General features: G+C 39.3%; 1 protein-coding gene across 6 annotated transcripts in view; it reads right to left on the reverse strand.

The window, feature by feature from the left end:
- Positions 1–17462, reverse strand: part of Raf (Raf oncogene) — a 34170-nt gene extending 16708 nt beyond the window's left edge. Inside the window, exons 1-6 of one of the 6 annotated variants that reach the window (XM_067129191.1) lie at positions 17044–17462; positions 11982–12083; positions 10784–10982; positions 10360–10565; positions 9230–9334; positions 8886–9052 (exon numbers count right to left, since the gene is read on the reverse strand). In XM_067129191.1, the coding sequence (XP_066985292.1) occupies positions 8886–9052; positions 9230–9334; positions 10360–10565; positions 10784–10982; positions 11982–12083; positions 17044–17160 (896 nt within the window). In that variant the 5' untranslated portion in view covers positions 17161–17462. Of the gene's footprint in view, positions 1–8885; positions 9053–9229; positions 9335–10359; positions 10566–10783; positions 10983–11981; positions 12084–16849; positions 17022–17043 lie in introns of those variants that run through there. The other 5 variants (XM_067129190.1, XM_067129193.1, XM_067129195.1 and 2 more) reach the window with 5 other exon arrangements.
- Between the last annotated feature and the right edge of the window lie 1437 nt (positions 17463–18899).

Here is an 18899-nt window from a genome sequence, read left to right on the forward strand (position 1 = left end):
GGACATCTTGTACTCTACACATTAACAATGATAATGAAATGAGAACAGAATAGGCTTAGCATTGAAACAACACTTGTTGTTTCTTACCTGGTGAGAGAGCTGCCCACGTAGATACTGCCTCTGATTGGTGCTCATCTCAACCGAGTAGCGGTGTGGCGGTATAGCCAGGGTCGCCTCTACTGAAGTGAGTGACTTCGTAGCGGAGGAGTACTCCAATCACTAACGAAGTATGAAGTAAACTTTGCAACGAAGGAATCTCCAATCATTAACAAAGCCAACAATATGCCCCTGCCCACAACGCAGTACAATTAAAAACAAAACTACAAAAATAGTCACCTACACCACACATAAAAAGCACATATATAAATAAACCACCACCCTACACAGAAAAAATCTCATGGGCACTCTAGGTACCTTGTACCCTCCAGGCTCCCCATGAACTCAACACCTTGTCATGGTGAAGAGAGAGTAAAAACAGAAGTTTTCCTTCCTACATTCCCTTCCTGAACACCATGACAGCAAGAACAACGGTCCGAGTGTACTGCAGTCTTCGTAAGTCGTCTCCATATCTCGCAAATAATGCATAACAAAAACTGATATGTATTTCCAGAATGTAGTCTGTAAGATCAAAGCGAGAGAAAGACTGTGCCTAAAAACAACTGATGTAGCCAGCCACTGCTCTCACGTTGTGTGCTCTAACTTTTAGCACAGGCAGAAACATCTCTCCAATTTGAGCATGCGCTTTGAGAATCAGGCCTCTTACAAAAAAAAGATACGAGCATTTTTATACATAGGCCTGGAAGGGTTCTTAACCAAACACCAAAGATTCCTTGCTGGGCCTCTAACCTTCTCTGTCCTCTTGATGTAATATTTAAGCGCTCTTACTGGGCACAGACTTCTCTCCTCTTCCTCCGGACCCAGGATATTCAATAAACCTTTAATAGCAAAAGAACGAGGCCATGGTTGTGAAGGATTCTCGTTTTTTGCCAAGAAGCCAAGGGTAAGGGCACAGACTGCGTCACCTTGAGAAAAATCTATCCTTCTGTCTATTGCATGAAGTTCACTCACTCTTTTTGCAGTGGCTAGAGCAACCAGAAAAACAGTCTTCTTAGTAAGATCCCTCAATGATGATGAACTCATGGGTTCGAATCGTGAGTCAGACAGCCACTTAAGGACTACGTCTAAGGACCAAGGGCATACCTCCTCCTTGTTAACCTTGGTCGTGTCAAAAGACCTAATAAGATCTGAGAGATCCTGGTTGGAAGAAATGTCTAAACCTTTGTGTATAAAGACTGAGCTAAGCATAGGTCTATATCCTTTTATTGTATACAGAGAAAGGCCCCTGGTGGATCTCAAGTAAAGAAGAAAGTCCACCACTTGAGCTACAGTGGTTTCGGATAAAGAGATCCTATTCTTCTTACACCAAAGTCTAAACACTGCCCACTTTGCCTGGTAGACTTTGTTAGTAGAATGCCATCTACATTTAGAAATAGCTTCTGCTGCAGCTTTTGAAAAGTCTTTTGCTCGCAAGAGTCTGTGGACAGTCGAAACCCTGTCAGGGCTAGAGTGGATGTGTCCTGATAAAACTTCCTGTAATGGGGTTGCTGGAAGAAGGCATGGGAAGTCTACTAGAAGCTCGAGAAGCTCTGGGAACCATTCTTTCCTCAGCCAGAAGGGAGCTATCAATGTCATTCTGGTGCTTTGATGTAATTGGAGCTTCTTCAGTACCTCCCTCACCATCCCAAATGGAGGGAAGGCATACACATCCAGGCCTGACCAATTCTGCATCACTGCATCAGTCACCCAAGCTCGAGGGTCCGGAAAGGGTGAACAGAACAGGGGGAGACAGTGGTTTCTGGGAGTCGCAAACAAATCCACCATCGGTACTCCCCACAACTTCCACAGGTCGGAGCATACCTGACGGTCCAGGGTCCACTCTGTCGGGAGAATTTGCTTCCGACAACTGAGTTCGTCCACCAAGACATTGCACTTCCCCTGAATGAACCGCGTTAAAAGCTGGGTCCGGTTCTGATCTGCCCAAAGTAGGACACTCCTGGCTGCCTCGCAAAGGGAGAATGAGTGAGTCCCCCTGCCCCTCCCGAGAGTCTTATATAAGCTAAGGCTGTTGTGTTGTCTGCATGAAGCATACCTACTTTGTTGTGGACTTCTCTTGCAAAGTGCTAGTATCCCAAATGGACCACTTTTAGTTCCTAGATGTTTATGTGAAGATTTTTCTCCTGTTGAGACCAAGCTCCCAAAACTTCTTTTCCCTCCAAGAGAGTTCCCCAACCTAGATCCAACATATCGGAGAAGAAGTCTAGGTTGGGGTTCACTACGGAATGAGACTTTCCCCCGAAAACCTACTTGTGGAGTTCCACCAACGCAGGTCCTCCTTTATCTCTTGCGTTATTGGGAAAATGCACAAGTCTTGATTTATCTTGCAATCCCAACTGACTCTTAAAAAGAATTGCAGAGGCCTCATATGCAGCCTTCCCAACCTCACAAACTGTTCGATTGATGACAGAGTGCCCAGGAGACCCATCCATTGAGTAGCTGAACACTTCTGCAGGGAGAGAAAAAGGTTAACGTTCTTCAGACAGGCTTCTATTCTTTTGGGGGATGGAGAAGCCTGAAAATTCTGAGAGTCGATCTTCATCCCCAAATAAAGAATCTGTTGAGGAGTCAGTTGGGATTTTTGAAAATTCAACAGCAAACCTAGATCCTGTGTCAAAAGCAAAGTCCTTTGAAGGTCCCCCATGCACCTCTCTCTCATAGGCAAATGAATCAACCAATCATCCAGGTATAGGGAAATATTCACTTCCAGCTGATGAAGCCAATTGGATAATGGGGCGTGAACTCGGGTGAACACCTGTGGTGCTGTTGACAGGCCGAAACACAGCACTCGAAACTGGAATACTTGATTCCCAAAAACGAATCTCAGACACTTCCTTTAATCTTACTGAATGGGAATGAAGTAAGTCTCATACTGAGAGATATCATCAAGTCCCCTTGATGGATGGATGATAACACAGACTGAACTGTTTCCATTTGAAACTTTGTTTTTGTTACGTAAAAGTTCAGCGCGCTCACACTGAGTACTGGTCTCCATTCTCCCGTGGCTTTTAGTACTACAAAAAGCCTGATGTAAAAGCCCTTGGACTCGATATTCTCCACCACTTCTATTGCCTTCTTCTTGAGGAGAGACGACACTTCTTCCGAGAGGGTTAAATACTTTGATGATCAAATGGCGTAAGCCGCCAATTTGACAGGAGAGCTGGATAAGGGAGGCTTCTCTTTGAAGGGGATAGAGTACCCTCCCTTATACTTTGATCACCCATTGATCTGCCCCTTTCATTCTCCAACTTTCCCAAAGAGCTGGAGTCTGGCCCCCACAAGCATATAAAGGACTGAAAACTCACTTGCAGGTTGTAGGTTTGGTGAAGGGTTTCTTGGCCGTATGCGGAGTGAAACATACAGAAGCTCGCGGTCTTGACTGTGATCTCTCCTGCCGCCTCAAAAGGGCTGAAGCTGAAGAGGAGAAGACTTGAAAGGGGCAGTGTTCCACTCTCTCAGACGCCTCATAGATTGAGAGAGAAGGTCCTGTGTTAGCTTCTTATGAAGGTGAGAAAACACTTCTCCTGTTGCTTGCGGGAAAAGATGTGTACTATCCAAAGGCGAGAAGAGAAGAGATGATTTATGCGGAGTGACGCCTTTAGATACAAACGAAATCCAGAGTTCCCTCTTTTTCAAAATCCCCATAGCATAAAGGGAAGATGTCTCTAAAGAACCATCTCTGACCACTTTATTGGTGCAGGAGAGGACACTCCTCCAATCAGCAGCAAAATCCTGAGGAAGATCTGAATCTCTGATCTTCTTTGCCAAGGCCCCTATGGACCAATCCAGAAAACTAAAAACTTCAAACACTTTGAACATGTTCTTGAGTAAGAGAACATAGTCTTTGCCAATGCAAAAGCCGACCTACAGGCTGAATCAATGAGACCAGAGAAGTCACCCTGGGAGGAGGCAGCCACTCCCAAGGCGGGAGCCTCTCCAGTCGCATATGACCTATATCTCCTGGCCAAAAGACAGGAAGGCAGAATACTATGGCATGTCTTGCCCTGGCATCTTTTCTCTAAAAGCCAGTTATCCACTTCTCCCATAGCCTTCTTAGAGATAAAACCACTTTAGGAAGTCTAGACGAATCCCCAGGTAGGTCACTCATCATAAATGAGGAAGCTGGAGAAGAAAGGGCTGCTGGAGCGAAGAAATCTTGAAAATTATCCAGTAAATAATTCAGCAAGGCATCATAAGCTGACGGGGTGGAGTCCTGTCCTAAATCGTCCTCTTCCAATGAGACCAGGGACAGTGAGGGATCTTCAGGTGCTACTGAGGAAGAAGTCTACTTCTTAAGAATACCCAAAATATTGTCTAACTGCTTCTGCAGCGATGCCAAGGAAGGGTCCAAACTGGGAGCTGAAGACGCAGACGTCAAATGAGGAAGTGAAGAAAATGGGCGTTTTGATGAAGTCAGCAAAACAGGAGCAGGCTCCTAGCAATCCAGGCACTCAACCATGGGAGAGTGAGTTGGCACTGAAGGGTTCTTGGTGCCAAGCGGTGTGTGTGCGCACTACTGGGCGCTCAGCTACTAGTGAACACTCAGTTGGTACTGGGCACTCAGCTGTCAACGAGTGCTCGGCAGCCAATGAGCGCTCTGCTGCCAAAAGGGGGGTCCTCGATCCCAGACAGGCACTTGAAAGATGACTGTGAACTATCATGAGAAGGTTCCCAACTGGCTGAAGAACTGGTCCGTTTGCTGGACACTGATGATGGTCTGGGAGCTACTGGCTGAGAAAAAACATTCAGGACTGTCCCACTGCTGCACGATGGCTGTGGACTACTAGATCGTTCCCTGAACCTCTTGCCGTATGACTGAGGGGACTGGTCCCTGAGAGGCACACACCTTTTCAATGGACGAGATTCGTCCAAGAATCTCCACTGGTGCCTGTGAGAAGGGCTAGAATCCAACGAACTAGATGAGAGATGATACACACTAGGCACACCTTTCCAGCAGCTGCCTTTTGTTGACACCTGGGACGACACAGGTGCAACTACCCGTGGAAGACCCCACCAACCTCCCTTGGGCCTCCAGTATGCCTCCTCCCAGGGCTGGGAGAGCATGGCAGTGACCTTTGCCTATGAGCGTCGGTGGGACAGGTAGCCATCTCCTCTGCAAACACATCACTTGAACGCTTTGCACTGAATTTGTCCAAGAGGACACGCATCAAATCACCCAACTGTGCCACTGTATTAGCAAGATAATCAAGCTTTTTATCAAATTTTGATTCGAGGCTGGCATAGCGATCCGAGTCGGGAACAAGAGAACCAGGAGCGGAGACTGGTGGTGCAGGAGGAGGGCTGGAAGTAGGAGGAATCACTTGAGCAGGAAAAGGGAGAGAAGGAATATTAACCTCACCAGATTCCTGAGTCACGTCTAGAGTTGCTAATTTAATCTCAGCTCTAGCTGCTGCTTTCCTCTTACAATCCCTTTCTAACTTGGATAAGTGGTCACAAGTCAAGTCAATTGAACAATTTGTCTTCTGCATGTCATACATAAAGTGTGTGAATCGTAACATGCCTTGGTCATGCAAGTATTGCAGCATCTGCTGCAATACCTAATACTAGATGCGCTAGAGTCTGACATAGTTACTAGCTAACAGAGTCAAAAAATAAGTAAACTTCCTAAGAGAACAACAGTCAAAATCAGGAAAAAATATATGTCAGATAAACAATACAAATCCGAAGGCTACCGAGCCAAAAATACATCACCAAAAGGTCAGGATCTCAAGCCGAAAACCAAAATGGAGCTGCTTTCTTAACACTGTGTTGCTGTTAAGCCGCCAGAAACAAAAGTGAAGCTCTTGGCTTAGTTGTTTCTCTCTCTCACCCAGAAAGTGGGCGGGGTTAGTCACCTACATGAACAAAAGACTATCACTACTGTGAATTTCAAAATTGAAGCTGCCGTGGAGTTAGAAACTCTTAGCTAAGTAATTACTGGGTAAGTTACTTATATAAAAATCAGGTATTCAAAAATTAAAAACTGAAGGATTCAGCAAATATGGAAACATGATACAGTAATTCTGAATTTTGATGTCTAAGGGAAAGAATGCTACCAAATACTGCATTAACCCCTAATGGATGGGCATCATCATATGAGTATCTGTAACAGGTTTTGAGTGATGGACGGGCTAATTCATATGAGTATTAATATTACATGCCTTATGATTTGGATGAATTTAGCGGGAAAGATATTCACAGCACTTCAATGGTTGATAAATGACTTATGGCTACTGTGTAGCTCAGCTCAGGACAGAGGGGAGATTAATGTGCCTTGAGACTTGATGGGGGACTGTATTGCCCCTACCTATCCCATTATGTCTTTTTATTTATTTGCTCTTAAATATACCCAGGGATTGCTGTTGTTTTTTAATTCTTATCTTTTATGATAGTATATCAGGTGTAATTGCAAAGAAATATTAAAAAAACATGTATACCTCACAAAAAGTTACTGCATCTCCCTATCTCAGTAAATCTTATAAATATTTTACAACAAATATACTCAGAATTTGTTACTTATTTTATTTCTTATCTGTTATGACATCGTGTGAGCTGTAATTATAATTTTGCAAAATAAAATATAAAGTAAATTATTAGAAAAACCATGTATAACTTGGTGTAATTAGCATATTTTCATAATTTTTTTTTCTTACACCATGTGCATTTGCATATCTTTCTCTTTCCACTGATGTGTTTTTTCTTAAATTGGCCAACCTTAAATTTGCCTGGTCTGGGGGTGTGTTTAATATATATTTAGCCCATCCCTTAAGGGTAAACCAATTTCTGATATTTACTGCAAATGTTGATTATGGTGACATTACTTTTATTAACACAAAATTATTTTTTTTAGTACAAAGCCATTACCTATTTTTTCACTGCACCGGAACCCCAGAAATCAATTTGTTTCACAAGAAAAAGAATGGCACTAGGGTTTATTCTAAGGTTACAACCCAGGTTTGTTCCATGTATGAACAAAGAAGATTTGGTGGCTTAGTAGGTTGGTATATGCACCTACTTTAGATTTGGATCTCCAGTAGTTAACCAGAGCAGTCTTACGAGTTTAACCCTGCTGCAAGAGGGTTGTGGGGTTAAGGGGACAATAAGATTCAAGTTTTTTCATCACAGACCCATCCCTTCTGCATAGCATACTCAGCAACATCACCAGGAGGCAAGCTGAGCTGCTAATGCTCTGAGGATCTGAGGAGAGAGGGTAGTTCCCACGCAAAGAGGCATCATGAAACTGAATGCCCCAAAAACAGATGGTTAAAAGTTGGACTGGAACCCAGTTAGAAGATGGGGAAAGTACAAACAGTTTCTGAGCAGGAACACTAACCTCTGAATTGAATCCACCGAAGTGCAGGATAACCTAGCAAGCTCTTAGAGAAATGTGGTAATCTTGCAACTGAAATGCTGGCCCAAAGTAAAGTCAGTCAAGTCCCAAGGGGCATGGAAAGTGAAATCATCACGGTCATGACCAGAGAAGCAAAAACAACATGCCTAAGCCAAGGGGAGAAAAATCTTCTGAATGCCTTGGTGATCCTTTGATAAAACAACAACATAGGAGTGTCTCTCTTAAGGGATTATCATTAACAGCTGCCATACTGAAGTAATAGTACAGTATCCATTTGAACTGATCACACTCATCTGACTCGTGGGTTTTTGATGAATATTACACATGACCCAATCCTGAATGTAGAATGACTCTTACAACAAACTTGTCTTTAGTGAATGTCTAACTTTCAACTGATATATATCAAGTAAAGGAGACAAATCCTCGAAACAAATTTTGTCAGGATGTTTAATATTTTCATTTTACCCAATTAGATCTTTAAGAAATTGAATGCCTAGCAGCAACAGTATTAGATAAGATCTAATAAAGCTATTAAAAATAGACATTTAGGACCAGCTCTATGAGTTAATAATTTTAACTCAAGTGATCTAGTTAAACTATTATTAAATGACACTCTACCAAGATCACAGAGTTAAAATTTTTAACTCACTGAGCTAGCCCATTAAGGTCTACTCTTGATAACCACATCATATCTTGTCTAAAATAGTTATCAGAACTTCAATTCCTTGCTGAAACTACCACTATTAGCCTTGTTGTAGACAAAAGGATGAAGTGGCTTGCACTGGCAGCAAAATTAACAGGCTATTAAACTATATACATCCATGTTAGTACTGAATGAAAAAAAAACTGTGACAGGTGATGAAAAATACGATAGTAGGTCCAAATTAACATGCAATCTAGCTGACAAGCCAAGTAACAAAGTATGTACCAATTCACTTTTCTATCACTTATTGAGCATGAAACAGATTAGAGTTGAAGACTGATGACAAAATAAAATATGATCATTAATGAGCAATAGAATGATGATCTCTGGCAAACAAACTGAGGAATGAGCCAAAAAGCTCTCTGTGGTAACACAAGCTCACAAAAAATTGAGGTAACTGGCCAATACATAACCGATGATTCAGAAAGTATACAACAGACAAAAGCCTGAGACTGGCAACTAGCATGACTACAAATAAAGCACATATATGATTAATGGGGTTGCAAAGAAACAAGATTTCTGTCTATTGGTGCCATATCAATTTCTGAAGTCGATCTAGATATGTCAAGTTTTTTTTATTCCACAATTATGAAAATTTGGCTCATTTTGGCATATATATAGGTACAGGCTAACTTTCCAAATCTTTCAATAACCAGGCTTATAATTAAAGACCAAGACATGCACCGAAAGCTATTTCAATGAAAGCAGTTTACTTACTGTTGATAAATATTATTTGTAATACGCTGGTCTTGTTGACATAACGTGGGAACGCCAACAGAACACCTTTGATGAAATCGATAGCCGCATGTGCGACATACAAACCCGTGGAATAGAAGTCTTCGACAGTTATCACAGAATGCTAATGAAAAGAATGTTCTTCTAATCTGAAAGAATAATAATATACAAAACTTATTAATTTTCATCAGTGGGCTCCAGGCTTTAAACATCTGCAACATCTGGTAACAGTGACTTACAGAAATATGGCAAACATTTGCACTGATCAATAATCATGAACTACTAAAATACTACAATACTTAAGAAGCAAAATATTCAACACTTACAAAATTATGAGAGATAGAGGTTGTAACAGGAAACTTCTCCAAAACCTCAACAACAATCTCTTCACCCTCCAAAAGAGCGATGTCTGCATCCCAGGACATACGCACCTGAGCAACGAATAGATAAGTTATAAATTAAATGCAGCCATGCTCACTGGTAAATGCAATACCTTGGTGATCATGAATAAGAAATACAGTGCAAATTACCTTGATTACATTAAGGTCAGTCTACTATAATTTTCTTTAGTGATTCCTGCTTTGATAGCGCAATTCCTATGAACTACTATGTCACTGTGACATGTCTTCCAGAACATTGGCGATTATGAACTCCCAATCTATTTTTGGTTCTTGTCATCTATATCAACTCTACAGCTACTTTCTCCCCTTCAGACACTTTCCTTATTCCTCCATTTATATACTCTTAATCTGTTTCCCTCTCAACCTCCTTCCCTCAATTTTTCCTGCCAGACAATCACATTCCCCAAACATTATTTCTAATTTGTTGTTTGTTATTTGTAATTGCTTTCAACAATTCCCTCTCTGTCTCCACTCTTTCTGAGACTTTCATTTATTATTCTCACCATCAGCAACAAGTCTTCACGATTCTTTTTTTACTTATTGACAAATATAAAATTATTCACAGGAAAAACTCAATTTTTGACTCATGATTTGTATGAGAAACCTGACTACATGTACAGATAGACCTAAATATGCACACTTTCAAAGATGTAAAAGATGGTAGCAAACATTATTATTGTAATGGAGCCAATGTAAACCCATTACAGTACACTTACAATATCATATTTTGCAAAGTGAAATTAGTATATCGTCCACTAAATAATTCTATTTATTACTCGTGTGTTTAATCAATACTGCATGAGACTCCAAACAATCTTCAACAATCCAGGGTTGAAGTGAAGGCTATACATAAAAAATTATGGAATGTCCCCTACAGCCAAAAATTACTATAACCATTACATGAACTTTATTTTTTATCAAGACCAGCAAAGATATTCAGAAGGATTTCCTTTAGTTTTAACTTTTATATATAGATCTCAAAATAAATTAAGTCATGAAATTTTCTTTCAGATTTAAACTAGCTTATTAAAAAATAAAAGTCCATTTCTACTTACCTTTGGATTTGTTTTCCTATACACAATGCATACATCAGGTGACAACTTGCGAAAGCTAAGAGCTTTGGCCAAGGCATCCCTTAGAGTTCGCCCAGGCTGTACCTGAACCGTTGTTCTTTGTTTGTTTGGTAAATGTGCTCTAACAACAGACCTTAATGGAGACTGTGGAGTTGATCTAGTCACCTCTTCCCAAGCACCATTACTGCCTGAAAATATATTTAATATATTATTAAGTTTCTGGATTGTCAGCACTTTTGGGGCCCAAGAAAGTAAAATAAATCTTAACCATGTTTACTGTTTCACTAGTGAACGTTACTATTTCTATATCTTTTTGTAAAAGAAGGAAAAAAATAGCATCAATTCCTACAAACATGCAACATAATGTACAACAAAATATTGTAGCTAACTATAAAGCAAAACCTACTAGGCATTTGGGAAGAAACTTGAAAGTTTGCTTCACCATCCTCAGATGAGACAGGCTGGGTAGCCTCGGAAAGATCTTCATGGCAACCATTTGTTTGAGGTGCATTTTCAGAATTTGCCCGCTGTTGATGAAGTCGTTCAAGAATTTCTTGTTCTTTTGCCTCAAACCTGTGCAATTTTCCAGTCAACTCATTATATTCCTGAAAAATAGAAAACAATTCATATGACTGCTATGACCCCTAACATTATGTATAATTTAGCATGGAACAATGGAACATCTACAGTACTTACTGGAGGAAGAAAACCTCTGTAAGGCATAAAGTACTGTAGACCAAGAAAATATCAGCATGTTTCCTAGGTTAAGGGCAGCATTTCATCATCATCATCACCATCAAAAAATGGAAAATGACAAAGTTTCCTTCAATTAATAACAACAGATCCTCAGTCATACGCTCACAGGCTCAGCTCACATTCACTAATATTAAATCAACTATTATTTTCTTCAAAACACACTGACATATCTCAGGCAAAACATTTCAAATGAAAAAATGCTGGTTGATGATTAACAATCAATGAAAAAACTTTAACCAACTTAAGGCAGATATCTTTATCCAAACTGCAGGTTTTTAATCACTTACTGTTCATTCTGTCACTGTACTGTAGCTAGAATGTAATCAGTACTGGTTAGATGATTACCAATTATTCATTTGCTTGATTTTTAAGTTATTATCCACACAGTAAATACATGTACACAGATTAATCTTCCTTTCTCTCCAACATCCTTAAGTAAAATTTATCCATTTCCCTATTTTATCCAACAGTTCCACTCATTGAAGTGACTTTGACTAATTTAGGCTGGCATAATTGCCTGAAATCTGAGCAGCCCAGACATTTATTTCTTATTCTGTATGAGAATGTCTTTAATTATTTCTATTCATTACAATTTCCTTAACTTTTATTTCACTTATCAAATAACAACTCTGTAAAGTATTTATTTTAATTCTAACTCTCTAAAACTGTGTTACTATACATAGTGGACTTTCTTTGCAGTATTGTAACAATTCCCACATGATAGACTACAAGTTTTGGACAAAATTTTTGTTCTGCAAAGTATACAGTTGGGTTCTTTAACATCATTCTAATAAGCAAGGCACTTTCACTCCATAGAGAGAGAGAGTACTGATGCTAAGTGGTCTTACCGTTAGGTACAGAGAAGGAGGATGCTGAAATCCGGCAAACCTGGAGTTAAGGTCATCTATGTACTCCTTGGTAAGATGGATAATGTTCTGTATATTCTGTAACTGTAAAATAAAATATATGCTTGTTAGGACATTAAATGTAATCATGCAACAGAAGACATCAAAATCATCAGTATTTACAAACAGAACAAGTGTGCTGAGAAGGTCAACACTGTACCTGTTTATAAACTTATTATTTGATCTGCAATATGAGGAATTGAAACAATATTTATAATAATGCATAAATTTTGTGTATAGTGCATTTTGTCATCAAGGTCAACAATTACAAATGACAATAAATTCCCAAGTAAATATAAGCTAAAACTCTACTACTGTATATGAGATAATAACTGCAGTTTTACATGTTCTGGAAAGCAAAAAAATTTTAAACAAAAATACAATGCACATGCACATACTACCTTGACCAATGTATACAAAATCCTTCTTTCCACCTACAGTATTTCAAATAATTAAGTTCAATAAATTCACATTCACAGTCACAGCAGCAAACGAAGTACTGTACTGCATAACTCAAGAATACTGACAATAGGAGGATATAAACCCCCCTATGAAAAAGTAAATACTACTAATCTCTAGTATGATCCCTGGTCGCTAAGCTGGTCTATCCAATTCCTCCGACATGGAATGTATCTGGTTAATGGTACAACATGCTGCAAGCCTTCCATTTGTGCATCTGCTTCATAAACAATAATGGTCCAGCACCATGCACATATCAAACAAGAGGTTAAGAGTGACTCCACACCATGAGCTTCAGGAGAAGGATGAGTTTTGTATGCCTGTTTGCGTGCCTGCAGGAATCGATCACTACCACTAACACTGGTTGAATACACACCCATGGATAACATGGATGAAATGGATTTCAGACCTAGTCATCTGCCCCAAAGCATGCCCTATATTTAGTGAAAACCAAGCTCATCAAGCCCACTCAAGTGGATATACCACCATAATGTAAAGGCAACTCTGGGTCTATGGCAATCTACTGGTATAACAAAGTGCAACACAATTGTATACAAACCAATCATAAGCAATGGAAGAATAGGCCTGCATAAACCCCAACTGTATGTGCATAGTCTGGGGACCATACAAACCCCAAATGAGAAGGCAGCACTGACTAAACCACACATGCTTCCAGAGAAGCATGGGTGAAGAGCCATCACACTCAGCATACACTAGGAAAACAGGGTGAGCAATCTTGTCTGTGAAGACATGAAAAGGCTCTAGGTTCTTGCTCACAGTACAGAATCAGCTACACACCAGGGGTGAACATGTTGAGCCCTCCTGTGCAGAAAGACATGGAGGGCCTGGGATGCTAGCACACTGTAGGGGGGCAACCATGTAAGGGTTGCAGTTCACACTTACTATAATGTACAGCTTGCAACATGAGTGCAGAATAACACTGGCTCTACCATGTGTGTTTCTGGTGAAACAGGGATGTACAGGATTCCTCATAACTGATTAGTGCAGGCTGACTGGGTACAAGCTACTTGGTGAGATGCATGTCTGCTATACCTTTGGTGAATGTCACGCTAGAGGTGGAAGGATACAGTCACCTACGTGTCTTATTTTCCTCTGAAGGAAGGAGGATAGTGGTGTACAAGGGGGAGGAATAGGGAGGTGTTCAGAAGCGAGGAGGAAGTGGTAAGTTAACTCTTCTAGTCTACTTCCTCTACCAAAACTTTCCAAAAACAATAGCAAATTTAACCCTAAAATGGAGTAGCATATGGTGGGGATATTTAAAGTGGAGGGCATTAAGGTTAACTACAATCGCTAACACCCTTCACACCCCATGACACTGAAGTATTTCCATGAAAACTGAACTTCAAAACAACACAAGTTCTAACTTATTAGTGAACAGGCATGCATAATATGTCTTCACTTGATGGAAGCCGAAGAAAAAGTGCTTGGTGATGGCAGGTGTGTGAGGGGTGTTCCCTCACTCACCTCATTTAGCCAGTTTACAACTTTTCAAGCTACAAAAACCGATTCCAGCTCACACTGAGGGATATGCCTACGTAAAAGGCAATAGTTTGTATTTCCACATAAATGGATTATTACCTGGCTCTCACTTTTCCTTCAGCAAACAGGGACAAATGCCGGAATGACTGCAAGTCAGATTGTGTTAAAGACATCAGGTTTGCACATTGATAATAAGAGTACTGTTAATTCTCAACTTGTGAAATGGCGCTCCTGATCGATTTTATGATTCTGACAAATATTGTATGATATTCATTACCATATAAAAGGACTGGTTAACCCATTACAACCCTTGCCATTTTATGAAGATAGAGTACCTCAGAGGGAAGCCAGTACCTCAAGGTCATACTAAGTCTAGTAGAACCCAATGTCCAGAGTTACTTGCTGTACTGCAAATATATTGCAAAAAACGACAAATCTGCTTTCATACTGGAGATTAACTGCCCAACTCTATATATTTAGGAGACTGGCTCAGATTTGATACTTCCTAGGCTAAGACTGAATGAAGAAAAATTAGTTATCAAGGGGGCTTTATATGGCAATAATTTTGCGGTGCAGGTTACTGTATGTCAACATTTTTACTCATTTTTAATCCTTCCCAACCCAAAAACCCAGTTTCCCATGCAGGTCACCATTACTGTTAGAGGAGGTTGCTGTTCGTTAACCAACCATTTCTATAGAAAATCAAACAAAATTCATCAGAATCAAATAAAAAAAAACTATCACAAAAACTGTATTCTGCCAGTTTTAGAATGAATGGTTAGAATGAAAGTTAAATATTAACTCAGAGATCTACATATTTAATTGAATTACACTTCCAGAGCCCTTCTAAATAACAAGGCAACATAAGTAAACAATAAAGAGTCATCATTTCTGCAAAATACCTACAGATAATAGCCCATTTCCACTATATCCTCTTAGACCTAAATCCCAGGGTTTAACAGTGACCAATCGGTTAGGACAGGCCTACATATTAGCATATTCATCCAACTTATATCTACTCAAGAAAGCAACATGCTACTCAATTTGTCTTTCACAATTAACTTGGGGGATTTTGACTTATGGAAATTCATAACAGCCATGTGGGCATGGGCATTTAGACAGGCAACAGCCTAGCTTTGGCTATGATATGCATACTTTTACCATGAAATTTGGACAGGCCTACATTGTCATCCTATTATGTTAACAGTTAATTGTCTATTTAACATCTGCTCTTAAGTCATTCTTCATTATTGTATTGCATTAGCTTAATCCAGGCAAGCTTTGCTGCAAAGACAACTAAAGCTAAGCATATGGATGGCATCACCCTCGCCTAAATGGATGAATGAGCTGTCGTCCCGCTACACCTCATGAAATGGCATCCCTACAAAATAAAATAAGGTAGCCTGATACCTAATAAGAGATGTAGCATCAGGCTATCATAGCCTAGCCATTACAAGGAAGCAAAATATAAAGGCTAAGCATAACTAGCCTAAATTAGCCTACTGTGTCTGGTCTATGTGGAATTCGGTCGAGTAATAATGGAGCCTGAGGTCCTAATAATAAAAAATAAGAATAATTATGCCAGCCACAGAACTTTAATAATCCCCTGTACATGAGCATAACTTGCCTGAATTAGTCTACTATACCTGGTCCATGTCATATTCACCAGAGTAATAATGGAGCCTAGGTCCTAATAATGAAAAATAATATGAATAATTACAGTAGACATAGGACTTTAATAATTCCCTATAAATGCACATAACTGGTATGAATTAGCTTACCCCACCTAGTCAAGTAAAAACAGAGCCTGAGGTCCTAATGATAAAAAATAATAAGAATAATTATGGCTGTCACAGAATTTTAATAATTCCAAGTATATGAGCGTAACTAATCTGAATTTGCCTACTGTACCTAGTCCGTGTTGAATTCAGCCAAGTAATAATGGAACCTGAGGACCAAATAATTAAAAATAATAAGAATATTTACAGCCATCTTAGAATTTTAATAATTCCTGGTAAATTAGAATAACTAGTCTGAATTAGTCTACTGTATCTAGTCTGTGTTAATTTCGGCCAAGTAATAACGGGCCATGCTGTCCTATTAAGATAAAATAATACAAATAATTCCGGCATTAACAGAATTTTAATAATTCCAAGTAAATAAGAGGAACTAGCCCAAATTAGCCTACCATACCTAATCCGTGTTGAATTCAGCCACAAAATAAAGGAGCCTCTGGGACTAATAATGAACAATAATACAAATAGTTACGGCAGTCACAAAATTTTAATCATTCCCAGCACACTGGACATGAGCGTAACTAGCTTGAGTTAGCCTTCCATACCTAATCCGTGTTGAATTCAGCCAAGAATAATGGAGCCTGAGGTCCTGATAATAAAAAATACCCTACTACATAATGGCGGCATTTATAGAATTTTAATAAATCCCAGTACCTAAATGAGAGTAACTAGCCTGAATTAGCCTACCATACCTAAGCCCTGTTGAATTTAGCCATGCAGCCTAATAACAGAGTCTGAGGTCCCAGCCTAATGATAAAAAATATAAATAATTACGTCCGTCACAGAATTTTAATAATTCCCAGAAAATGAGAGTAACTAGCCTGAATTAGCCAACCGTACTTGGTCCATGTTGTATTCGGCCGAGTAATAACGGAGCCTACGGTCCTGAGAATAGAAAATAACAACAATAATTACGGCTGTCTAAGAAATTTGACAAATCCCAGTAAAAGAGCGTAACTGGCCTGAATTAGCCTACCGTACCTTGCCCCTGTCGAATTCGCCCGAGTAACAAAATAGCCCGAGGCCCTAACAATAAAAAAGAATAAGCTTAATTACGGCAGTCATCGAAATTGGATGAACCCAAGTAAATGAGGGCGGCTTCGGCACCAAATAACGGAAGCAAGAAAGAATCAAAATGTCAACAAAGCCACCAGTGGCCTGTCTGCAGAACCAAAACAACACCAGCATTTGTGGCGTTGTTGTTCTCCCTTTTGCTCCCTCGCTCGCGCCTTCCAGACGATCTTCCTTACCTCCTCTTCTAAAGTCGGTTTGAGGACGTCCCCTCCTCCTTCATTTTCCTCAGGTGTATGGACAGGTGAAGAAGGTGAGCTCATTTCAGCCTCCCTCACTTCCCCAATACCCGCCATCTTGCACCTGTTTACTTTAACATCCGCTAAATTTAATGGACATATGTTTCATTTAGCACTTATACCACAGATTGTATCCGCCAATGGTACTCCCATTTACTTAACACTGTGATTGTGACTGATTGATTACTGCATCGAATTTTTTGGGAAAACTGTTGTCTCGTTGCCGTTAAACGTGAAATTAAAACAGCGTTAAAATTCACTCTATGTGTAAAGATCAGGATTGCCAAACCGTCCTTGGTGTTTCCCGCCCAGTAGACTTTGATAACCAACCAGATACGTCGCTAGTTTCTGACTACTCTAGCGAGCATTTGTGATTTTGACACTAACTCGCCTTTTATTAAAGATTTATTTTTCCCGTTATCTTTTCTTACGGCGTGAATCTCTACTGCAAATGAAATAATTTTTAGAAGAATGACAATAGCTATTGTCTAATATACTAAGAGTATACATATTCCGAGGAATTTGGGATACCTGCAAAGCTTACAAGAAAAATAGCCTAAACCTTGAACCCACTTCCGTAGCTGACTCCATTTTAATTTCTGTTTGTATTTTTAATCTGTTGAATACCTGAGATGAGTGATTAAATTATTCTAAAGAGCATGGAATTTTATAAATTTCCTCGTTGATATTACTTAGTAAGGTTATAATAAATGATTTGGTCCCTTGCTTCCGTTTCTCAGGGAGACTACGATGTTGCAAACAGATATAATACCACCCTTCCTGGAAATTCGATTACTATAATTTACGTTTAATTTTCAATGTCTTCATAACAGTACATAATCAGTATTTATTTCATTTTTCATCCAATACTTAGTGCGGGAATTTTTAACTTTTATATTCCTATATTAAATAATTATAAATCAACTTTAGTATTTTCGGTTTACTGGATACACCAATCTCTTTTTTATTAGTGTTTATGACGTCATAACTTTATATATTATAAATATTTTGTATAAAATAGATGTCTAACAAACTAGTAGCAGATCTAGACACGTAAGCTACGTATACGACTCGCTATATTTGGCGAGAAATGAATACACTTGCAACTCTCCTTAGTAATAGACGTCAGAATGCTGCAATGGTCTGACACTTTTAGATACAAATTCAAATCCCTTATAAGAGTATTGAGTACTTCATATTTCTTACAATATGTGAATATGATAGATGAAAGGAAACTTTGAGATATTGTGAAGCAAGATAAGAATTGTAAGATAAATAAACAGTATGAATTTTTTATTTCGGACTCATGCATGATCTCAGAACTGAGAAACTACCCCGTTCAGATTCGGTTTGAATTAGCAGGAGGCTTTAAGTATAACCCCATGAAAAACATTAAAACTTCCATCTCGAGGAAATAAATTCATCGTGCAAGGTTGCAGTGCAGCTTATCAAGTCCAAGCTGATAATCCTTTACAGTAGCGTACTATTTTTAAACTAAATATGTTAGTGAAGTTCGAGATGAATAACTACAATGACTCTTGATTATCTGTGGTGGCTGAATAACTGAAAACCAATTGTGAGACTGGGAACATTGGGAAAACAAAAGCAGCTAGTGTTAGGTTTCAAAAATACACTCGAACGACGGAAATAGCCAATAAGACACGATTCAAAGTCAACATAACAATTAATATAGAAAGAAAATAACAACAGGACTTTTATATAAGATGCTACACCTCAGCTTTCAGAGACAGGAGGTTGCAAACGCGAAAACATAGTAAGCATCCTTAGATAAAACG

This window comes from Macrobrachium rosenbergii, chromosome 27 (assembly GCF_040412425.1).
Source record: "Macrobrachium rosenbergii isolate ZJJX-2024 chromosome 27, ASM4041242v1, whole genome shotgun sequence".
Classification (NCBI taxonomy): Eukaryota; Metazoa; Arthropoda; class Malacostraca; order Decapoda; family Palaemonidae; genus Macrobrachium; species Macrobrachium rosenbergii.